Source organism: Prunus avium, chromosome 1 (genome assembly GCF_965620075.1).
Source record: "Prunus avium chromosome 1, drPruAviu1.hap1.1, whole genome shotgun sequence".
Classification (NCBI taxonomy): domain Eukaryota; kingdom Viridiplantae; phylum Streptophyta; class Magnoliopsida; order Rosales; family Rosaceae; genus Prunus; species Prunus avium.
In genome coordinates this window covers 47,661,815-47,681,663 of record NC_142284.1, presented here as the reverse complement: position 1 = coordinate 47,681,663, position 19,849 = coordinate 47,661,815, and the positions used below count along the sequence as shown (strand labels likewise).

General features: G+C 40.1%; 6 protein-coding genes, 1 long non-coding RNA gene and 1 other non-coding gene across 9 annotated transcripts; 4 read left to right on the top strand and 4 right to left on the bottom strand.

The window, feature by feature from the left end:
* Positions 1 to 1,327: 1,327 nt before the first annotated feature.
* Positions 1,328 to 3,584, top strand: HB33 (homeobox protein 33). Of its 2 annotated transcripts, none has more exons than XM_088247340.1 (2): positions 1,328 to 1,644; positions 1,792 to 3,584. In XM_088247340.1, the coding sequence occupies exon 2, from the start codon at positions 2,125 to 2,127 to the stop codon at positions 3,172 to 3,174; it is 1,050 nt and encodes a 349-aa protein (XP_088103466.1). In that variant the 5' UTR covers positions 1,328 to 1,644; positions 1,792 to 2,124; the 3' UTR covers positions 3,175 to 3,584. The 2 variants fall into 2 exon arrangements, with proteins under 2 accessions (XP_088103466.1, XP_088103467.1); XM_088247341.1 differs by having other exon boundaries at positions 1,328 to 1,695.
* Positions 3,585 to 3,830: 246 nt separating this feature from the next.
* Positions 3,831 to 5,266, top strand: LOC110771878 (peroxiredoxin-2E-1, chloroplastic-like). Its single transcript, XM_021976239.2, has one exon. The coding sequence runs from the start codon at positions 4,274 to 4,276 to the stop codon at positions 4,994 to 4,996; it is 723 nt and encodes a 240-aa protein (XP_021831931.1). The 5' UTR covers positions 3,831 to 4,273; the 3' UTR covers positions 4,997 to 5,266.
* LOC148297933 (uncharacterized) lies at positions 5,164 to 5,852 on the bottom strand. Its single transcript, XR_015833013.1, has 2 exons — positions 5,560 to 5,852; positions 5,164 to 5,464 (listed from the first exon to the last, which is right to left on the bottom strand). It is a non-coding gene; the product is annotated as an uncharacterized LOC148297933 (long non-coding RNA).
* A 1,062-nt stretch (positions 5,853 to 6,914) lies between these two features.
* Positions 6,915 to 6,987, top strand: TRNAA-AGC (transfer RNA alanine (anticodon AGC)). The gene has a single exon. It is a non-coding gene; the product is annotated as a tRNA-Ala (tRNA).
* Positions 6,988 to 7,723: 736 nt separating this feature from the next.
* LOC110771879 (protein RADIALIS-like 6) lies at positions 7,724 to 9,634 on the bottom strand. Its single transcript, XM_088252738.1, has 2 exons — positions 9,076 to 9,634; positions 7,724 to 7,914 (listed from the first exon to the last, which is right to left on the bottom strand). Exons 1-2 carry the CDS (start codon positions 9,342 to 9,344, stop codon positions 7,890 to 7,892), a joined length of 294 nt encoding a protein of 97 aa, XP_088108864.1. The 5' UTR covers positions 9,345 to 9,634; the 3' UTR covers positions 7,724 to 7,889.
* Positions 9,635 to 12,179: 2,545 nt separating this feature from the next.
* On the bottom strand, positions 12,180 to 13,612 carry LOC110771867 (Cystathionine beta-synthase (CBS) family protein). Its single transcript, XM_021976225.2, has 6 exons — positions 13,540 to 13,612; positions 13,193 to 13,455; positions 13,035 to 13,116; positions 12,858 to 12,931; positions 12,699 to 12,759; positions 12,180 to 12,610 (listed from the first exon to the last, which is right to left on the bottom strand). The coding sequence occupies exons 2-6, from the start codon at positions 13,445 to 13,447 to the stop codon at positions 12,468 to 12,470; spliced, it is 615 nt and encodes a 204-aa protein (XP_021831917.1). The 5' UTR covers positions 13,448 to 13,455; positions 13,540 to 13,612; the 3' UTR covers positions 12,180 to 12,467.
* On the top strand, positions 13,564 to 17,986 carry LOC110771862 (oxidoreductases, acting on NADH or NADPH). The gene is made up of 2 exons (XM_021976220.2): positions 13,564 to 13,658; positions 13,767 to 17,986. The coding sequence occupies exon 2, from the start codon at positions 14,273 to 14,275 to the stop codon at positions 15,836 to 15,838; it is 1,566 nt and encodes a 521-aa protein (XP_021831912.2). The 5' UTR covers positions 13,564 to 13,658; positions 13,767 to 14,272; the 3' UTR covers positions 15,839 to 17,986.
* Positions 15,931 to 17,764, bottom strand: LOC110771864 (tubby-like F-box protein 5). The gene is made up of 4 exons (XM_021976221.2): positions 17,405 to 17,764; positions 17,216 to 17,303; positions 16,944 to 17,076; positions 15,931 to 16,812 (listed from the first exon to the last, which is right to left on the bottom strand). Exons 1-4 carry the CDS (start codon positions 17,762 to 17,764, stop codon positions 16,146 to 16,148), a joined length of 1,248 nt encoding a protein of 415 aa, XP_021831913.1. The 3' UTR covers positions 15,931 to 16,145.
* Positions 17,987 to 19,849: the final 1,863 nt, after the last annotated feature.

Below are 19,849 nucleotides of genomic sequence, written 5' to 3'. Positions count from 1 at the left end.
CATTTCTAACCCAACCGCAACCACCAAATAAATTGGAGTTATATATTCACGGACTCTCATGCTTGCAACTTGCAAGTACGCTATTATTAGGGTTTTTTTTTCATGTCCTTTTTTTTGTATTTAAATAATCACAATTCTAACATGCCTAGCATAATGGGATAAAGCTTCTCTTCTCTTTAAAAAAAAAAAAGCATTGACTTCTGGACACCTGGAGCTAACCCACTGATAAAAGAGTGAGACAAAAAAAAAACTTAGAATTAAGATATGTCATGCAAATGTTTCAAAAATGTTGAATTTCGGAAATAAATGTGACACACTTATAGCACATTATTCTTGGGGGGATTGAATTAATATATAGTTCTGAAAATTTAAAATGCCATGTGGTATAATGTTATTGGGTATACGAAATTATTCATTTATCCCGGAGGAGGTGCATACATGCAGGATTAATTTTTTTTATTTATTTCTGTGTGTTTGGGTAAAAATGAAATGAAAATAAGCAGAAATTGGTTGAAGGTGGAATATAATTGGTGGAAGGAAGCTGTAGACTGTAGAAAGAAAGTGATGAAGAAGAAGGCAAGAGAGAGAAAGAAAGGGCATCGATTGCATGACACAGAAAGGTACCAAGCAAGCAAAGACTCTTTGATTTGGTTGGGGCAAGCAAGCAAAGCAAGCAAGCAAGCGTGATTTGTCTCAGAGGGTGTGCAGAAGCCGCACGTTAGCCCTTTCCTTTCCTTTCGTTTCTTTTCCCTCTGATGCAGCAACAGCAGCAGCATCAGCACAGCAGCATCATATATATGAAATTAAATCAATGAATTAGATGAGATGAGAGACACACACAGAAGAAATAAAAAGTTAAAAAAAAGAAGAAAAGAAGCAACACGACAAGGCCACTACTGTGGACCATCAACTTTTCACTTTTACCCATCTTTGTTAAGTCATTTTTGCATGGATTCGAATTAAGAATAGTTAACCTAAATTACCCTTAATTAAATTGAGTGAATCTCCTGACTTAGAGATTAGGGGTACGTAAGTCTAGTTTTGTTGGTATATGCGTAGGATTAAGGAAGCAAAAGCGCTATAGCTAGCCAGCTACGTCGCATCAAAGGAGTAGTAGTACTGAGAATGGGGTATGTATGTATGTGTTGGGTGGTTTATGGGGAGAAGGGTGTTGAGATAAGAAATGGAAAGGGGCAATAATGAAGGGTGAGGGGGATGGGACCCACTTGGCAGGGCGTGGGAGAGGTCTGAACATGACGTTGTCGGTTGTTTTGTAATCTGCAAACTTGCAATTGCATAGAAAAGCAGAGAGAGAGAGAGAGAGAGTTATAGTGTGTGTGACCAGTGTAGTGTACTACGAACCCCCCCTCGTCATTAACCTCTCTCTCTCTCTCTCTCTCTCTCTCTCTCTTTGCACTACTTACTTGGTTGGACTCTTATCCTTCCCGCTGGCCTCACCACAAGCAACCAACCTGTCTCTTGTTGGAAGCACAGAAGCACAGAAGCACAGAAAGCACCAATATCCCAAAGGACCCAACCCAACCCATCTCTCTCTCTCTCTCTCTCTCTCTTTTTCTGCTTATTATGCTTTTGATTTTTACCTGTCTGGAGGCCATTAGAGACGTTCAGGCAGTGATGTTTAAGGTGCTCTTTCAGCTACTTAAGTCTTTCTCTCTCTGTCTCTTTCTTACAACTGTGAGTTAATTGGTTTCATTTTAGTTTTAATCTCTCCTTTGTTTTGTATTTTGAGACTCATATGCAATTTCGTTTCTCTCTCTCTCTCTCTCACAGAGCTTGGGTTTTTAACAGCAACTGTTGAAGATTACGACATGGGGTTTTGGTGGGATTAGCACCCTAATATATGTATATGCTCGAATCAGATATCTGAAACTGGTTGGGGACAATACTAGGAATACGATATTAAAAGTTTAGCTCTACCTTCTTTTGTCATCTGTATTATTTAAACATTTTCTTTCCTTTCTTTTTTTTTTGGGAAATTAATTAGAGGAGAGCTTAGCTAGAGAGAAGCCTCAGAACCCCAAGAAAGTACAAGACTGGGTTGAGATCAATGAGATGCTTTTTGCCAGCTTTCCATATTAAATAACATTTTTGTATGCATCAGTTATGGATTTTAGAGCACAACCCCAAGATAACGAAATGAGGACGTCAGGCTCTTTGAGCTACGCTTCTTCTGCTCATCATTTAAGTACCAAAGAATCATCACCCGCAGCAGCAGCAGCAGCAGCAGATCATCATAAGAGAAGGGTTGGGATTCACAATGGCAACAACACTTACGCTACCAGCCCCCATCAAACCCTAGACCACCACATTCAACACCCACACCCACCTTTGCAACCCCTCATCCGAGACCCAGATCCAGATCGAGCCCTAACCGGAACCCCAGTTCCACCAACTGTACTCGCCAGTGGTGGGCCCAAGTCGACTTCAAAGATCATCCGCTACAGAGAGTGCCTCAAGAACCACGCCGCCAACATAGGCGGCAATGTGTTTGATGGGTGCGGCGAGTTCATGCCAAGCGGTGAGGAAGGAACACTGGAAGCTCTGAAATGCGCCGCATGTGATTGCCACCGCAACTTCCACCGAAAGGAGGTGGACGGGGAAACGACGGCGTTCAGCCCCGGGTCCAGACGCTCAAGCATAATGCTGAGCCCTCTCCAACTCCCCCCGCCTCTGCCGTCTCCTTCGTCGGCTCTCCACCATCACCACCACCACCACCAGAAATTCTCAATGGCTCCGATTATCCAGCCGATGAATGTGGCATTCGGGAGCGGTGGAGGAGGGACGGAGTCTTCGAGCGAGGATCTGAACGTGTTCCAGTCGAACAATGCGGAAGGGGGATTGCCAATGCCGCCGTTTGCGATGTCGAAGAAGCGGTTTCGGACAAAGTTCACGCAGGAGCAGAAGGAAAGGATGATGGAGTTTGCAGAGAAGGTGGGGTGGAGGATTCAGAAGCAAGATGAGGAGGAGGTGGAGAGGTTTTGCGCGGAGGTGGGCGTGAAGAGGCAGGTGCTGAGGGTTTGGATGCATAACAACAAGAACAGTGCCAAGAAGCAGAGTGATATTCTGACCACCCCCACAACAACAAGTCTGTCTTTTGAGAATGTTGAAGCTGAAGAAGAAGGAGGAGGGGAGGGAGGGAGGGACAACAGCTGAAGATACAGATCAATGGATGATTTGATGATAAATTAATGGTTTGATTGGCACTTAATTGGTAGGGGATGAAGGGTGAGTGAGATTTTGTATAAATGAAATGAAGAGGCCTAGCATAGCTAGATCAGATCAGATATTTGCATGATTATTATTATCATTATTACTATTATTATTATTCTTCAGTGAAGAAGAGACACCTTCAGTTATTGTTTTGAATATTCAGCTTTATTTTCTTCTTTAACAGGAATATCCTGTGCTAGTTTTCCCATGCCAAGGAATTGTGTTGAAACCTTGAAATGGTGATTATGAGTATGCATTGCCAGAAGTTTGGTAGGGCCCAGTCTTCTGCGTTTTCTGTAATACTTGGCGTGTTGACTTTAGACATGGTTTTATTTATTGGTCCTTTCATTGAATTTTACAGGTCCAATATGAGTTTAGAGATACATGACCGAATGAGGCCTGGCCTTCTTTTCTTCGTTGGGCTATTTCCTCCTCCTCTGCATAATATTTGTTACATTTCCAACTTTGCCCTCTACACATAAACACTAAAACAAGATTAAATAGGGGAAAAAAAAAACAAAACATCCGTTAATATTTTTCTGGTAAATACTAAATATCTTTCTGGTAAATACTAAATATCTCGAGGTGTCTCCACACTTGAAAAGTAGAATCCCCCATTCGGAGTTCAGTTTGCTTTTGACTACAAAATGCTTCCAACGGATTATTCTTTAATATTTTTCTCTTTGTAGCATCATACTTAAATAACTAATTAAAGTGGATAAAACTAGTTGGTCAAGAAGACTCCGAATCTGTGCCCCTTCACACCTAAGCTCGAATCGAATCCCCATTATCTGATTTACTGTTCTCTGTGGCAATTTTTTATAAAAAGAATATCATTTGATTGCTGCCCAAGGAAAATGTGGAAAATGTTAAATGGATGGGAAAACCAAGAAAAGGAAAAAAGGCAACGTCATTTTCTAGATTTTTCCTTTCTCAACCAAACCATCCTTAAGTTAAACCCAACAAATCCCATTTTCGCCCTGTGAACCCATCATCTATCCACCACTACTATTGCAGCCGCTCAATCTTTGTGTCTCTTTTAATGGCTGCCTCTGTTAACAACATTGCAGCTACATTTGCAACAGTACCAAAAACATCCTCTAGTTCATCGTCGTCTTCTTCAAATCCTCACCAAACAAAGTTCTCTTTTTCACTATCCCACAAATCCGTCTCAACCTCTTGGAACCTACACAAAACCCTCCCTAGGTCCCAAAGATCCTCCCTTCTTAATCTCTATGGCCCACCGGGCCCACCCCCGAATGGCTCCATCTCCACCGTCCATCCCCGCCCCCTGATTATCACCCCAAAACCAAGCAAACCCTTCTCAGTTTGCATAGGCGATAAGCTCCCAAACGTAACCCTCTCTTACCTCGACCCAAACGACGGGGCCAAGCTCATCTCTCTCTCAACCCTCTGCAGAGGCAAGAGAGTCGTTTTGGTGGGTGTTTCGGCGCCGTTCTCTCCGCGTTGCACTCGGTTCGTGAAACGCGTTGAATCGGCGAGAGGTAAGAGCTCGGATTTGATCGCCTGCGTCGCGGCCAGCGACGTGTTTGTGATGAGGGCGTGGGGTGAGAATCTTGCCGTTGGTGGTAGGGTCATGATGTTATCCGACGGACGTGGAGAGTTGGGCAATGCACTTGGTGTCTCTCTCAATCTCAACACGACCACTAACGCTTGTTTGGTTACCTTTAACGGTGTGATCAAAAGCGTTGAGTTTGACAAAGAAGAAGGTAGTCTCGTTGCTACCAAATCCATGGCCCACTGAGAGCTTGTGGGCCTGAGCCCAAAAAGGCAAAATTTTGTGGCAGCGTTAATCTTTGGGCCCTTCGCGCCACGTTTTTCGGGGATTCATCAATTGTCATTGTGTAGAATTTAATTTTGACGCATTAATCCGAATTGCGGAGAGAAAAACTTGAATTATTGGACAACAAATTTAGAACCTCGTGATTCGTGAGTTGCATATATGCATTCTTTAATTACAAAATAATTCAATCTTTGTTTTACAGAGAATAATACATGGAATCTACTTTCTCTAGCCTCAACCCATCTCATGTGAGGCCTGTGTCCAAATAGCATTACTCTTAAATTTAATATTTCACCCCATGCGAAACAACGTTAAAAAAAACAAAAAAAAGTAGTAATTTCGGGTTAAACAATATTTTTAGATTATTCTGATTCGGGTGCCTTTGCGTGACCTGTGTCGTCTCGATCATCATCCTTGATACCCATATCCCTAAAACGACAAGCACCCGCAATTAGTAGCCATTAAATAGAGACAATTATAACTATAAATGTTTTGTATAAATAAATAAGACACCAGAAACTTACTTGAGTTTGCCGTTAAACCAATCAGTCCATGTTGATGTGGTCTCCCTAGCTTCCTTGAAGGCATCAGAAGTAGATTCTGATAAGCCTTCTGCTGCGTCCTTTGCCGCTGAAGCAGCATCGGTGATACGATCCTTGGCATTTTCCATGAAGTTGTCATCACCCAACACCGTATGGATTGACAGAAGCACCACCATTGCAAAAATCAACACAAACACGGTCTTCTTTCCCATGTTTTTTCTGTTTTCTTTTTGTTTTCTGTTTTTTTATTTTTTTTGTTTTGTTTTTGTTTTCCTAGTTCCTCCAAACAAAAAGTTTTATGAAGATTAGGGTAGAAATGGTCCTTTTTTATACTTTAAGGTGACGGATCCTGAGGCTTATCTTCAGTCAATGTTTACGGAGAAAGTGATCAGAAATGCTAAATTTAGGCTGGCACCAAACGGAAAAGCTCCCATTTTAGAAGTGAATTGTAAGAAAGCCGATAAACTCGAGTGGGGCGTTGTTGGAGAAAAACTTACCTATATTGAGGATACTACTATGATGCTATTCCGAGCCAATTATTCATTGCCGTGTATTTTAATTTGATATTTTCTATTTAAACCTCACACTTCTCTTAGTTCACCCTATGTTCTAAGTTCACCCCATCTTTTAATTTAAATTTTCACAATTTCTAAGAAAACCCCACTATCTTCCTAAATTATCCTTAAATACACCCCAAACTTAAAAAATAAGAAATAAAAGAGATTTTATATTTAAACCCCACAATTTTCTTTGTTCCTAGCCAAAAAAACACAAACAAATAGAACCCTAAACCCAAAAATTAATACTTTCTAGAGAAAGAACAACTTTACCTCTCTCCAATAACTGTAACTGGAATTCCAACACTTAGGTAAGCCTTTCCATCAACTCCCACATATATTTAAAGAGGTAGGCTCGTCTATTTTCTATGTCTTTAAAAGAGAAGAGTAATCAAACAATAGGATGTAGAGGAGTTTGTATTTTTCTAAAACTTGATATGAAGAGTGGTGGGGTATGTGTATAGATGTACTAGGGTTAATTATTAAGTTGGATGACCTTTTTTGTCTTTTTACACAATGATAAAACTTACAGCTTAATGATTTAAGTATTGAGGTGAACAAAGAGAAGTACGGGTTTAAATAGAAAATCGCTTTTAATTTTTCGATATGACAATGCATGATAGACCCGGCATCCCCGTTACACATAAGTTTTCTTTGGGTTACATTAAACAGCATTGGTGGGTCTGGTGGGCCCAGCCCAAAATAATATGGTAAGGACGGCCCATTAACTTTTACTGCTTTTGTATTTTTACAATTTTGTTTTCACGCTCCTCAGCATCTGGGGATGTAGCTCAGATGGTAGAGCGCTCGCTTAGCATGCGAGAGGTACAGGGATCGATACCCCGCATCTCCATTATTTCTTTTTTCATGAATAAAAGCGAAGTAGACGACAGTAGTAATGCTGTCGTTTTTCTTTTATGAATCTCTCAACTCCCTATTCTTGAATTTCATCGTTTCAAATTTTCAAGCCAAAATAGACGGCCTCGATCGCTGTATTTAATAAGCAACAATTAAATCGATGGTTCGACTTTCAGACATCGTAGTGCCAGATTTTTTAATATCCAAACCCAAAACGAATTGTTTTCCCGCCTTTCCTTGAGCCGATCTGATCGTACATCTCTTAAAAGGAAACCGGATCGAGCTGGCGATTCAAACCTAATTGCTCTCTTTCTTGCCGCCGTTCCTCTCCGAAATTTCAAAATGATTTTGTTTTTCTCTCTAGATCGCCGACTATCTCAGTCACCACTTCTTTCTTACATGCTATTGGAACAATTGAACTTTCTTGATAGCATGCGTTGCAGTCTTCCAAAGGACCAGAGGTCAGTGGACGAAGCTCGCACTTTGATATTATTGCCGATTATGCATTTGATTATGATATATTGCAGATAAACTTATCTTATTATTTGCTTAATCATATTTAATCCATTAGTTAAATCGAAAATTTTAAATTTCCTACAATGCGTACAATCTTATCGAGGAATTGCTTGACCGATGCATTGTCTGTGGATGTGTTAATTAATAATTTGTTGTTTTACTTTTCTCTCTCTGGGGTCGGATTGTTGTTTTTAGAAAATCAAGCACAGCATACAAAACAAAACACATAATATATATATTTCCTTGCAGAAAATCATTACAATAAGTAAACATTTGAAGTAGGAGCAGAGAAACACATCCAAACTTGGTACTTGGTAGGTAGGAAGGCAGAATAACAGAGCAATCCATTTTGTCTTTTTACAAGTCTTCTGGGCCGTCGCATCAGATCTTTAGGTTTTTCATAAGCCTGAATGGATTACAAGGAATTAGCATTAGAAGTTTAGAAAATTCTCAATTACCAAGTAAGCATAGAAAATCGTGTAGATAATATGAAAGTCCTAGTTGCTTTTGCAACAATTAGCATCTTTTAAGTTTGACGTAGTCTATTAGATTATCCCAAGACACCATTATCTCGCTAATCGCACCCATTTAGACATAATTAGCCTCTTTATGGTGGGAGCTTCATTTTGAAGGAAGATGCCCTATTTTTAAAAATATCTGCCGACGAAATACATTGGTTACTGTAGTGTGTAATTGTGTGTGATATAAAATTATAAATATATGATGAACTACAAAAGCTGCCAAGAGGTTTAGCTAGATCCAACAGTCACTGTCGACTGCGAGCAAGCCCTTGGGATTAATGAAAGAATGTGATAAGTAATTAAAAACAAGAGTTCGGCGTCACACAAACACAATGATCCTCATCTACATGTAGGAAGAACCGGGTGACTATATTCAATTACTTTAATCATAGGGCCATGTGCATATGAGATCCAAAACAAGTAAGGATTAGATTCCATGTGGGCTTTTTCTTAGGAATTGAAGTTGAATATAGTATGGGATAATGGATAGATATACAAAAGAATTAGAGGAAACATATAAAATTTCTTGGGGAGGAGACTCAACAGTGTCTTAATTTAGAACTGTCGATCCCAAAAGAGGAAAAGCTGGTTAATGATATTATGGAAAGGATACGGTGGGACTTGTTACCAGCCGTTTAGATATTTCAGCTAATAGTGCTAGAATTTAACTTAATATTCTGCTCTTCTTTGGCTTTTTAGCAGCTCCTATCAGTACCATTGGTTTAAGCTTTTCATGCATTGCCATTTTTTGCCAGTTTTGCCATTTCCATCACTACATGCAATTGTACCTGGCTCTAATATTCATGTAAGTTTGTAAAACAGATTCATACTTGGACATCTCTTCTGGGTTCCTAATTTATTTATTTATAAGTCTTGGACCTTACTGATTGATAACTTGGTAGTTGACAATGTGACCGTGAAGAATCCCCCAACACGTTTTCTAAACTAGGATGTCCTAGATACCACCGAAGGGAGAGACAGCATGGATTACCTTTGAATGCTTAGAAGTAAAGATAATTGCTAAAACATGAAAACATTATTCTTACCTTTGCTCATCACCAATTCCTCTGCTGCTGCTGCTTCCAGAGCCCTTATAATTGGGTATTGGGACTTGGCCAGATTCTATATGCATGAGATCCTGCACCAGAATCTCATAGTGCCTCTTTACTTCCTCTACAGATTTTCCACCCACAGCCTTGGCCACATTATGCCAGCGGTCTTGTGTGTCCTTGTCATACACAGCCAGAGCCTTCTCAAATAATTTGTTCTGCTTTGGTGTCCAGGAGGAGTTCCTTGAGGAAGAGAGAGATGCCATTATTCAATCTACTCTTAGGGGAAGATATGAACCAAAATTTTGAACTGGTAAGGTCACTGAGCTGCTCTCAGAGGAGCTAAGCCAGAAGATGAAGAGGAAAAAGTATGGTGAGAGTGGATAACGTGTATGGCGTTTGGAGTCAAGTTAGAAGACTGAAGTCAAGGCGATGATGGTATGGGCAAGAGGTTGCCATGCTCCTTATAAGCAGGAGGAGAGACTCGTGGGGCTGTGCAAGTTGGCGAATATTATAGGGACAAAACAAGATGTGATTCGCTTCCTTGATCAACGCTAAGAAGGACAATAAGCGAAAGGAGCTTATATATTTCACAAGCTCATTATATTATCTCATCATCAGAAAGTGGAACTTTTTGAGAATTTACAGCCTGGTGGGGATTAGATCCCAATTCTAAGTCTACCCATTAACGTAGATGCGCTTACAACATGAACCTCCACCCTTCGTTTGAAACCCGCAACAAAACAGGCACGTAAGAAGATACTCTGTCTTCTCTTAGACTTAGTTAATATAATGATATTATTGTTTATTTGCTAGAAATAAATAGACATGGAAAGATGGTAAGTAGGCATGGCATCTAGAAATGTGCTACGAGTTTAGCTTTCATCTCATAAGAAGTAGACAACAAAGATGACGAATATGATTTGAATGAAAACAAGAAGAAGAACATCATCGTCATGTGCATGAAGGAAATTGCTGAATTTTTTTTCTTTGTCAATTGCTTGTTACATTTACTCTTCCATATCTTTTAACATGTCAGAATCGAAGAGCAAGTTTCAAAAAAGCAGTAGTGCCTCACGGGAGGTGGGGCCTCCTATTAGGTAACATAGAAAATAAAGGAGAGTGAGATTTGTACGTAATTGAATATTGGAACTTGGAAAATCTTGTTTCAAAACACCTTCTGAGCAACATTCCAAAATTGTATTTTGCGGGGTGGACAGCTGAGAATCACCACCAGGGTCAACCAAGTGTTGCTCTTTAGATCCTGTGTCAGTTTTGTGTAGGAGGGGCAGTTTACTAAGTAACTTCCTGCAATAGTCAATGTCAATGATCTATGCAATCTTTACTTTTTTCCCTGGACAAGTTTTCTTGCCTTTACTATACGCATTTAATAGTGGGGGTCTTAGAAACAAGTGGTCTGGTCTGGTCCACTTTTATCTCTCATTGCCACATCTCATATATCAAATACCCGATCTACCCTTAAGTGTTAGCAAAACAAAATGTAGAAAAGCGTACTTTTCTTCTCAGCCAACCCACCAAAACAGCATCTCCTCTAAATTTCTCAGCCTTTGTCTAACAATTTTATGTGTTAATTAATAATTAGTTACAATTATTGATGTAACTAATACACTTTAACAGTCGCACATTCCAATGAAAAATGTGATTCCTCTGACATTACTTATTTTCAATTACTTCTTCAACTTCTTCACCTACTTTCTCCTAACTCCTTGCATAAACACCAATCTAATGTAAGTTATAATTGAGATTTTAGTTATTCCTACTTCACTTTCTTTTGATTTTAGCACCTAATGTTGTGTTTGTCAAAAAGAGGTAGACATCCAATCACCACCGATTTAAATTTAACGTGTGTGCGCTTTTTGGGGTTCAAACTCTTCAACATGAGGGAGTTTTGTTTTTTTACTTTTCTTAGCCGCATCAACATAGTGGACTCTAATCAATGTTAGGCGCAGGCCCTAAATCATTGTTGGAGTTGGAAAAGTTGCAACGAATCAATCTAATGACTTGCATGTTTTTCTGCTAATGGTTATGGGGGCTTCTGTATTTTGTGTTTGACTTGGTTTGCATTATGAACATGGTGCAACAGGTTATTAATCAGCAGCAGGGGTCTAATGAGGTTTCTTCCATTTAGACAACTTGCTCGGATTCTCGGCTTGAGATGCTGCAAGCATCAAGGAGGGGCCCGGCCAAGGGATAACAACATATTCAGGTAAATGTGCTTGAAATCTTTATACTAAAAAAACCACCAAATCTCTTGATACTTTGAATTTTTATTATCTCAAGTCCACTTCAGCGAAAGTTGTGATTCTTCTTAATTCTTGTGGAATCTCTATTCTTAGTTTTCTCCCCACCTCTCCAAATTGTTTGACTAGTACAGTAGGGTCTCCCCCTAGCTCTAAGAAATGTGCAAAAATAGATAGTTTCTTTTTCACTCTCTAATTTTTTATGTTACACTTCAAAATCAATATATTATCATGTTAAAGAACTCGCAAAAAGGATGAAGGATTAAAAATTACACTCGAATTGTCATCTTGCACTTCAAAATCATGTAATTTGCGGAAAGAATGAAGGATGACAAAGTGAGAATGGGAATAACATTTCTCTATAAATATATAGAAAGCAAATGTTCCTTTCACAGTCCATGACTTTTGAGGACCAAACTTTTGACATCTTAATGTTATAGTTTGGTCTGAGGACTAGGACCTAGCCGAACAAGAACCAATGACTTTTCAGGAATTGGAATCCAGCTTCCCCACACAAGGTCCAATCATCTACCACCAAAAAGCTTTGAGCATGGAGGACCACTCTAAGAGGGGAATTTTTGAATAAAATCCAGAGGTCATTTGATTGCTGAATCTACTTGGAGAAAGAATCCCGTGTTGATAGAAAGTTCGTAAAGATAAGGAGTGGACGCTAGGTTCATTTGCCAGCCAATAGGAATTGTGCAATCTTGTGATTGACAGAGGTGATGATATATGCTTTATGGCATGCCGAACATAATCAGTCTGACCCTAAGGAATTGAAATTGAATCTACAACTTATCTATGGTTTTATACCAGATAGAGTATATAATGAAATGTTGCTTTCGAAATTGGAGGCAAATGGGATCATGAATATTGTTTTTGTGCACTTATATTCACTGTTTTTATTCCGTGGCCCGACTTCTTGTCGAAGACAATGTTGTGACACTTACTGTTTTTTGTCTTCCCGGATGGTGACTGCGACTTACTAGCAGGTTCTTCAAAATCACTGGGCTCATTGATATTGAACTTGGGCTTCGCTTTGAAGTCTGGCCAGTGATTTTTCAAATTTGTATTGATGTTGTGTTACAATAATTTGATGAACATAAAAACTTAGATAGATCATAGGTTCTAATAGTATTTTCCTCTTATGTACTCGTTCAGTTGCTTTAATTCCCCAGTTTGCTGCTCCACTACTGCTCGAACTACATCTTTGATTGAAATCATGCCAACTATCTTCCCATCTATAACTGGAACATGCCTTATTTGATTCTCTGTGACATAAAAAATTGTCATTTATTTTCACTTCAATTTCTATTGGTAGTTCTTACAGAATAGAAATTGCGGCCTCGGTTGCTTTACCTGTCATAAGCTGCATTGCTTGGAGAATGTTTGTGTCAGATGTCACTGTTATTAATTTGTTCTGTTAAAAGGTAAACAGTTTGGTTGAATTTAGAATGAAAATGGTTGGTCAAGGCGTCCAAGTAGAGTAATTAGTCTGTAAGTTAAACTTAAACTGACCTCATTAGTCATAATTTCGCCAACTCTAGTGTGGTTGGGCGACCTTTCCTGTGCAATTATCTTCCTCAAATAGTCTGCTTGGTTTATGCCACCATCAATAGAATAGAAGAATCAGATTAACTTTGATTTTATTGTTGAATCAGAGAATTTGATCCAAGTTTCTGTAAATAATTTTACCTCTTTCTGTGATGATCCCTGCAATGTATTGTTGCTCTCCTGGCTTCAGTACCACTAATGACCCGACATTGTTTTTAGCCATCTGCAATTTCACTCTCATATTTAGTTAACTTTAAAATGAAATTCATATTACAGATACATTCTCAGGGAGGGCGTACATTTTTGACGGCATCAATTACAATGTCGTTTGTGTGGCACCAGAGCCAAGGTCCAGTTTGTTCACCTTTTGTCATCAGAACATCTGCCACAGTCACATTCTCTAATCCTTTCTGCTGTGCAGGTGGAGAGGTAACCCATTTTAAACTTGAAACTATCTTTTCAATTCCAGCAATTTCTCTCCCCTGCGCATGCTGTAAAATTGCAGCCTTGAGTATTTCCTGGCAAGATCGAACGGCTCTGGAAATTCCTTGCATTATAATTCCTGTTTAAGGAAAAATTGTATTTAAAAAAGAAGAAAAATTTCATGAAAACTTCGAAGTACATGTGGAAAATTATTGATACAGACCTTGGTGGGCAGATGAGAAAGCTACCTCAGAATTGATTGGAAGCTCTGCTTATGATGGAGCAAAGGGTATGGAGCTGCCTCATGTATAGGAATTCACTGTAGCAGCAGAAGATGTTGATGTACGTAATCTCTTCCTTGAAAATGTGTTTTCATCGTATTCTTTTCTTGAATGGCTGCATGAAGGAAACTTTGTTTTATTTTTTAAAATTATTTTACTTCATTTTCAGGTTACTTGCCCAGGTGATTTGGAAAGCCAGCTCCCTCAGCAATGCCTATAGTAAGAATTCTTCATCTCAATTTTATCAAGGCACCGATAGTTTTTTGTTTTTTGTTTTTCATTCCAACTTGAGTTCAAGAAGACGAACTCACTGCCCTTGCCCTCTGGTCTAACTCGCATTTGCTAGCAAGTATCACGTGGACTGCGACTTTGCTCTTTAAAACGGCAAGCATATATACTTTGCATTCCCTTTTGGGGAGATCTGCCCAAAAGTGGAGTGAGATTCCAGTCCTACTAGAGGAGGAAAATCTGCCCAGGGAAATTGCATATTTCCAATAAATCGTAACTAAATATTTGTAAGAGAGGTAAGGTAAAGAAGCAAAAAATTGGAGAAGGCATAAACCAAAATTAAACAAGTCCCAGAAAGTTTCCAAGGTATCAGATACAATTTCAATATATACCAGCCCCTGCCTTCATCTTCTTCAACAAAGCCAATCCTCTCCTTCCAAACCATACATGGCAGACAAAAGCAAACCGTCTCGCTTTAGGTTCCCTTGGCGTAAGCGTGGTTCTCAGCGTGGTTCTCAAGTAGAACCAGAGTCACGTCCGGTGGCTAAAGCCCAAAACCCTGCCCAGACAACCACCAATGTCCCTGTTGAGCGACCGCCATTTCGGCCTGCAGGAATTGCCCCTGTGAAGCCCTCTCCTTCCCAAGCTGAGGCACCATCAAGAACCGAGCATCCTCCACCATCACCATCTCCATCTCGTGCGAATGAGTCCCGAAAACTATCTGGTTCAACAACTGAAACTCAAATTCAGGTTGAATCTTCTCCACCATCACCATCTCGTGTAGCTTCTCAACCCTCCCAAGCAGCATCACAAGTATCATCCCCTCAGACTCAACCGCAGCCCATCGTTCCAGAGACCTCTTGGCTGCCTTCCTTTTCTGCTCAACCCCCATCACCTGCCTCTCAAGCAGAACCAAAGGAAGCAATACCTCAACCAAATGCAGAAATCGTTACGTCTGAAACTATTTCCAATGCTCCAAGAGAAATCACTGTTCAAACTCATCCAGCTTTGGCAGAAGCAGAAACAATTGCTTCACCTGAGAAGGTTGATCCTGATACCATTGGTGTAGATCAAAAGCAGCTTCCAGAATCAGAGACAGAGTCAAAAGAGGATAAAAAGGAGACGAAAGTAGTGCACGTGCTGACCAAAGAAGAAAAGACCAACGATCCAGGTTATGGAGAACCAATGCAAGAAGCAGTCATTCAACTTCATGCTGCAGTAACAGGCTCAGGAGAGCACACTCAAGGGCCAGTTGGAGTTGCATCGCAAGCAGAGGAACAGCACGAGAAGCAAGAAACTTCAGAGAGAACGGAGACTTTTGCCACCACCAGCTCCAGTTCGAAACCGATCAAAACTCCAAAAGACAGAAGCACCTCAAGGAAGTCTTTTCAAACGATAGTTTCGTCAACTGCAGAACAAGCTCCCCCACATAAAGAAATCGGAGAAGATGCTTGCAAACTTCATAAGCAGGCCACTGGGAACCAAATGCTTGAAAATCTAGTTAGCGTCATCACCCTAACTGGTGAAAACAGGGGAGCATCAATACACTCAAGCTCAGAACCAGCCAAAGAAGAAGAATCCGTTCACATACGCCGCAGTTATAAGAGCAATCCAGATGACAGCCTTGAATCCACTACTGATGAAGAGGTAAACAACAAGGATAGAAGTTTCGAGGACGGGACGAGTCAAGATGATCAACAAACGAGTGCATATATCAACAGCAATGTACAGAGCATCAATAACGCTATTGTGTTCAATAGTTTTGTCACAGAAGGGAACCCCGGTGTTGAGGCGGTTTTTCCTCAAAACCCTGCAGAATCACACAACGCTCAATTCACCAAAACTCCTTCTGAGAAGCTTACTCATGAATCCACCGTCAGACGGCGATGCCTTAGAGGGCTCTTCTTGGAACCAAGTGACTCAGACCCAGATAACCCTGAGAAGCCTCGACGTCATGGCTGCCGCTATAGTTGCGGGGGAAAGAGAACAGATACTGAGATTGGGATTCTCTAACCATGTAATATCACCTTTATAAGATCTATATTTTAAGATTGAAAAAAATTTGGGGGGGTGGGGAAGAGTAATGTTTACATGCTTGGAGAAAGTTGCAAAAAAGTGCTTTTGTGCATATAAATAAATTGGCAACTTACATTATGCTTTATGGGTTACTGCCATTACACAAACTAGTGCGACTTCAATGAAGGCACTTTCTGATGGACCAAAAGGCACAACCTAAAGTGCTTTGTTTCACGAAGTATATTTACAGTCAAATCTAAGGGAAGACGAACATGATAGTCACATGATGTGAATAGACAGTAAATCATTCACAGGCTGGTTTCGTGTCAAAGCTGCTCAAGCAAATTGCGAAGGCTTGGAAAGCAGAGAGAGGGTAGCGATAATCCATAGTGAAAATGTCTTTACCGATCTTCCCGAATTGCAGGATTACTTTCTCTTGTTCAGCCAATGAAACATTATGGCAAGGCTCTGCAGAAGCCACCAGCTGGAAATTCTTCACGGATGCCACTGTAACACGACCCTTAAAGTTTAGACACCAACACTGCAGCTGTTCATGCCATCGAGGAGATTTATTTTTCAAAATGAGCGGATCCTTCATGCCATGTTCCAAATCCGGCGTGGGGCTACTAGAGCCCAAGTTAGCAAGTGGCTTCTTCCCTTGCGAAATGGACGATGGAGGGCATTTCTGGTTTAAGCAAGTTGATAACTCTGTTGGAGTTGGAGCAAAGCCCCCTTCTTGAATTGCTGTTATGGGGATTGATTGCATGGTGCATTGCATTCTCCTTGGGCCCCTTGTTCGGAGGATATTGAGTTCATAAGATACAGAAGCAACACTAAAACAGCCGGCAGGTAACCTTGGAGATACCTGCTTTGAATTGATTCTGCGATGTGACCCACAATTTGTTTGGATTACTGGGTTTTGTGGAGGCTGACTGTCATAAATGGTAAACTTGGACCCCAGAAAATTAGACCTGTTCAGCATTTGCCAATAGATTGAATGAAGAAAGAATGAGTCATGGCTGTAACAACCAAGACCAAAAAACAAAAGGAAGAAAAAGAACGAATCATGGCAATGATAAAGATCCATTTAGGTAAAGCTTGCCTTAGTTTTCCAACATAGGTATTGCTTGCTCGAGAAAATTCATCTGCAACCAAGGATATCACAAAACCTGTACTAGTTGCCCGTCTGATCTTTCTCGCTGCCAGCAATAGCTTACTCATATCCCCAGACAGAGCTGTAGATTCATAAGAGATCATTAGTAACCGGTTTACAAAATTCAAGGATACCCTCATGGTGGAATTAGTATAACTGAACTATTAAAATCACACTAATTTCTAAAACACAACTAAGGGGAGAAGCAGCCAAACATTTACCGGGGCTTAGACCAAGATACAGTCGATATGTCGAGGTTTCTCTTTCCCTCTTAATAAAGCACTGGATCGGAGCATCTCTTGGACCCGGCTAGTAGATATACGCAAGTAATATGGAAAGTAAATAATCTTCAGTCAGTTCGTGATAGAATGTAAGAACCTGAAAGGAATCTAGTTTTATGAGAAAAATACCTGCTTCAGTGAGATAGGGAAGGTAAGCCAGCCACATTGCTCTGGAGTCTTGACTATCTCTTTTGTAATCTCCCTCCATGACCTGCAAACCAAAGCACAGGCAACGACATCTCTCCGAGCAGGCCAGGAGGTCTCGCTCGCTTCCAAGCGTTGAATTATGTCAAGAAGCAACTCGGGGGGCAAGTTTGCCCATTGGCTCTGTTGAACCAATTCAGGTGATGGCAATGAAGATAACGAGTGTTCAGGGGCAATGTGTGATTTTGCTCGGCGACGCGTTTGCTTTCTCTCTGCCCTTCTTGATTTTTTCCCCATGTCATCTCTGAGCTCCAGTAGCTCGTGAAATATTTTTTTGAGTGACATCACTGACCGGACTAATAGTAACACCACAAGGAAAAATTTGGTTTGAAAAATGTCACTACAATTATGACCAGAATTCAAATGTTGAAGCTGATATATTGTTTGTAAGTTTGGCAGATCTAAGTATAGAAATTACCTGGAAGATCGGCTTCAGAGTTTAAAATGTAGTGGAACGTTGTCTTCTTCAAAAATCACAATGGAAGGACTGCAAGTTTGGAACTTTACTGTTGCAGCACAACAATCACTCGTTTAGAAGGGGGAAAAAAAAGGAATTTGATCGATGGCAATGCTAGCAATTAAAGTCGACATTTTCTAAGCGTGAGGAATGCAAACAATGCACATCAGAAACACAATGAAAATCAATGGCGACAGCGCCAATAGCAAATGTTTCACAATCCTAGCCTCAAATCACAAGAAGAATGCTGGTAACAACACCGAAACTGCAAACATTCGAGATCAGAAAAAGCACGAAAAATCCCTTTATCTCATCAAAACTCAAAATACTTGAGAGAGAGAGAGAGGGAAATGGTACGTACCAAAAGTGGGGGCAAATGCGTGTGGAATTTTTGGAGGTTTCTAGGAAATCACCAATGTCTCGGACAAAAACAACCGGAGAGAGAGAGAGAGAGAGAGAGAGAGCATATGCTATATACTAAATGGCCATATGGGCAAGGCCAAAGAAGCACAATGCTAAAGAAGCTGATTGTGATTTAGGAATTTTATATTGATTAAATCCAAAGGAAAAGAAACGAAACGAAAGCCTCTCTTTTTAATTGCATTGAATTGAATTGTCGTGGATTTGGCGATCGGAAACAGAGTTGGTTGCAGCAGCAAGCGCGCCCTTGCCACTACAACCATCACCACCTGAGCCACCGCTGTCCGGCCACTCTCCTCACCCCTGCCTCTCCCACGCAACAACAACAAAAGCTCTCTTTACCTCTTTACTTAGATGAGGAGGCCTTCCTCGTCTATTAAAACGCCTATTTTCTTAACCACCTCCTCTTTTTTCTTTTTTCTTTTTTTTCTTTAGCCGCTTAAACTACTGGGGCCGATTTCCGTGGATGCGTTCTAAAAAAAATTATTTGGAGAGCATAATGCATCCTCTTATTGAAAGTGATGATAATATATTAAATTCACACGAATTACACGGATGTTAAGGCTCGAACTTAGAACTTTTACTAAAGGAGCAATTGTTCCAAACCATTATAATAGTGAATCTCTCTAATCTTAAAAAGGAGAAATTGAGTTTTTTTTTTTTCCTTAAAAAAAAATGGAAGAGAAAGTGAGGTTAAGATATCTTGAATCATTTTTAAGACATGAAGTGAAAGTAAACCTTACGTCGAGAATAAATAAACTGTTCACTATCAATTCAGGTTGTTAAATTGTCATAAGCAAAAGTGATTATGTTTTTTCTTTTTTGATGGAAGGAAAAGTGATTATGTTAAAGTCAGGATAAGAACATCAATCAAACCTTATTATTATTTCATTTATCTTTTTTAAAGAAGAAGAAGAATAGTAATCAATTGAAATGGCCAAGAAGAAGAGCCGGGCCTCAAAGGTGTCGACAAAGAGCCGAAAGTACACCTGTCACCCACACGTGCGAGCAGTGCACGTGGTGAAGTGGGGACCAGGAAGACCATGTAATCTTAGATTTATAGTCATAACAATAAAAAATAAAAGATAGATCTTCGGCTTATTTTCTACATTTTTTTTCTTAGATACGATGAGTTTGACGCACAAGCTTTATGTGGTGTTGATAGTACTCAGTTTAGGATTTTGCTTCACGAGAATAACTTGTATTGGATATCATTGTTTTGTTATTCCCAGTAATTATATTCTGTCGTAGATAATAAAATATAATTGCATAGAAATAATACTATGCTATCCCCGTGACATGCAACTCTTTCTCCTCACCCACCCAACCCTAAGTGTGAGTTTGATGGAGACTAATCAATATAACAAGCAACGAGGAACAATACTGGGGAATTGTGAAATTTGTGAACCCAGAAATTGTTGAGAGACGAGTCGGTGTCAGGCTGTCAGCAAGTCACACTTGCACGTGCTTATGCCTGAATCTCTTCGCCCTTT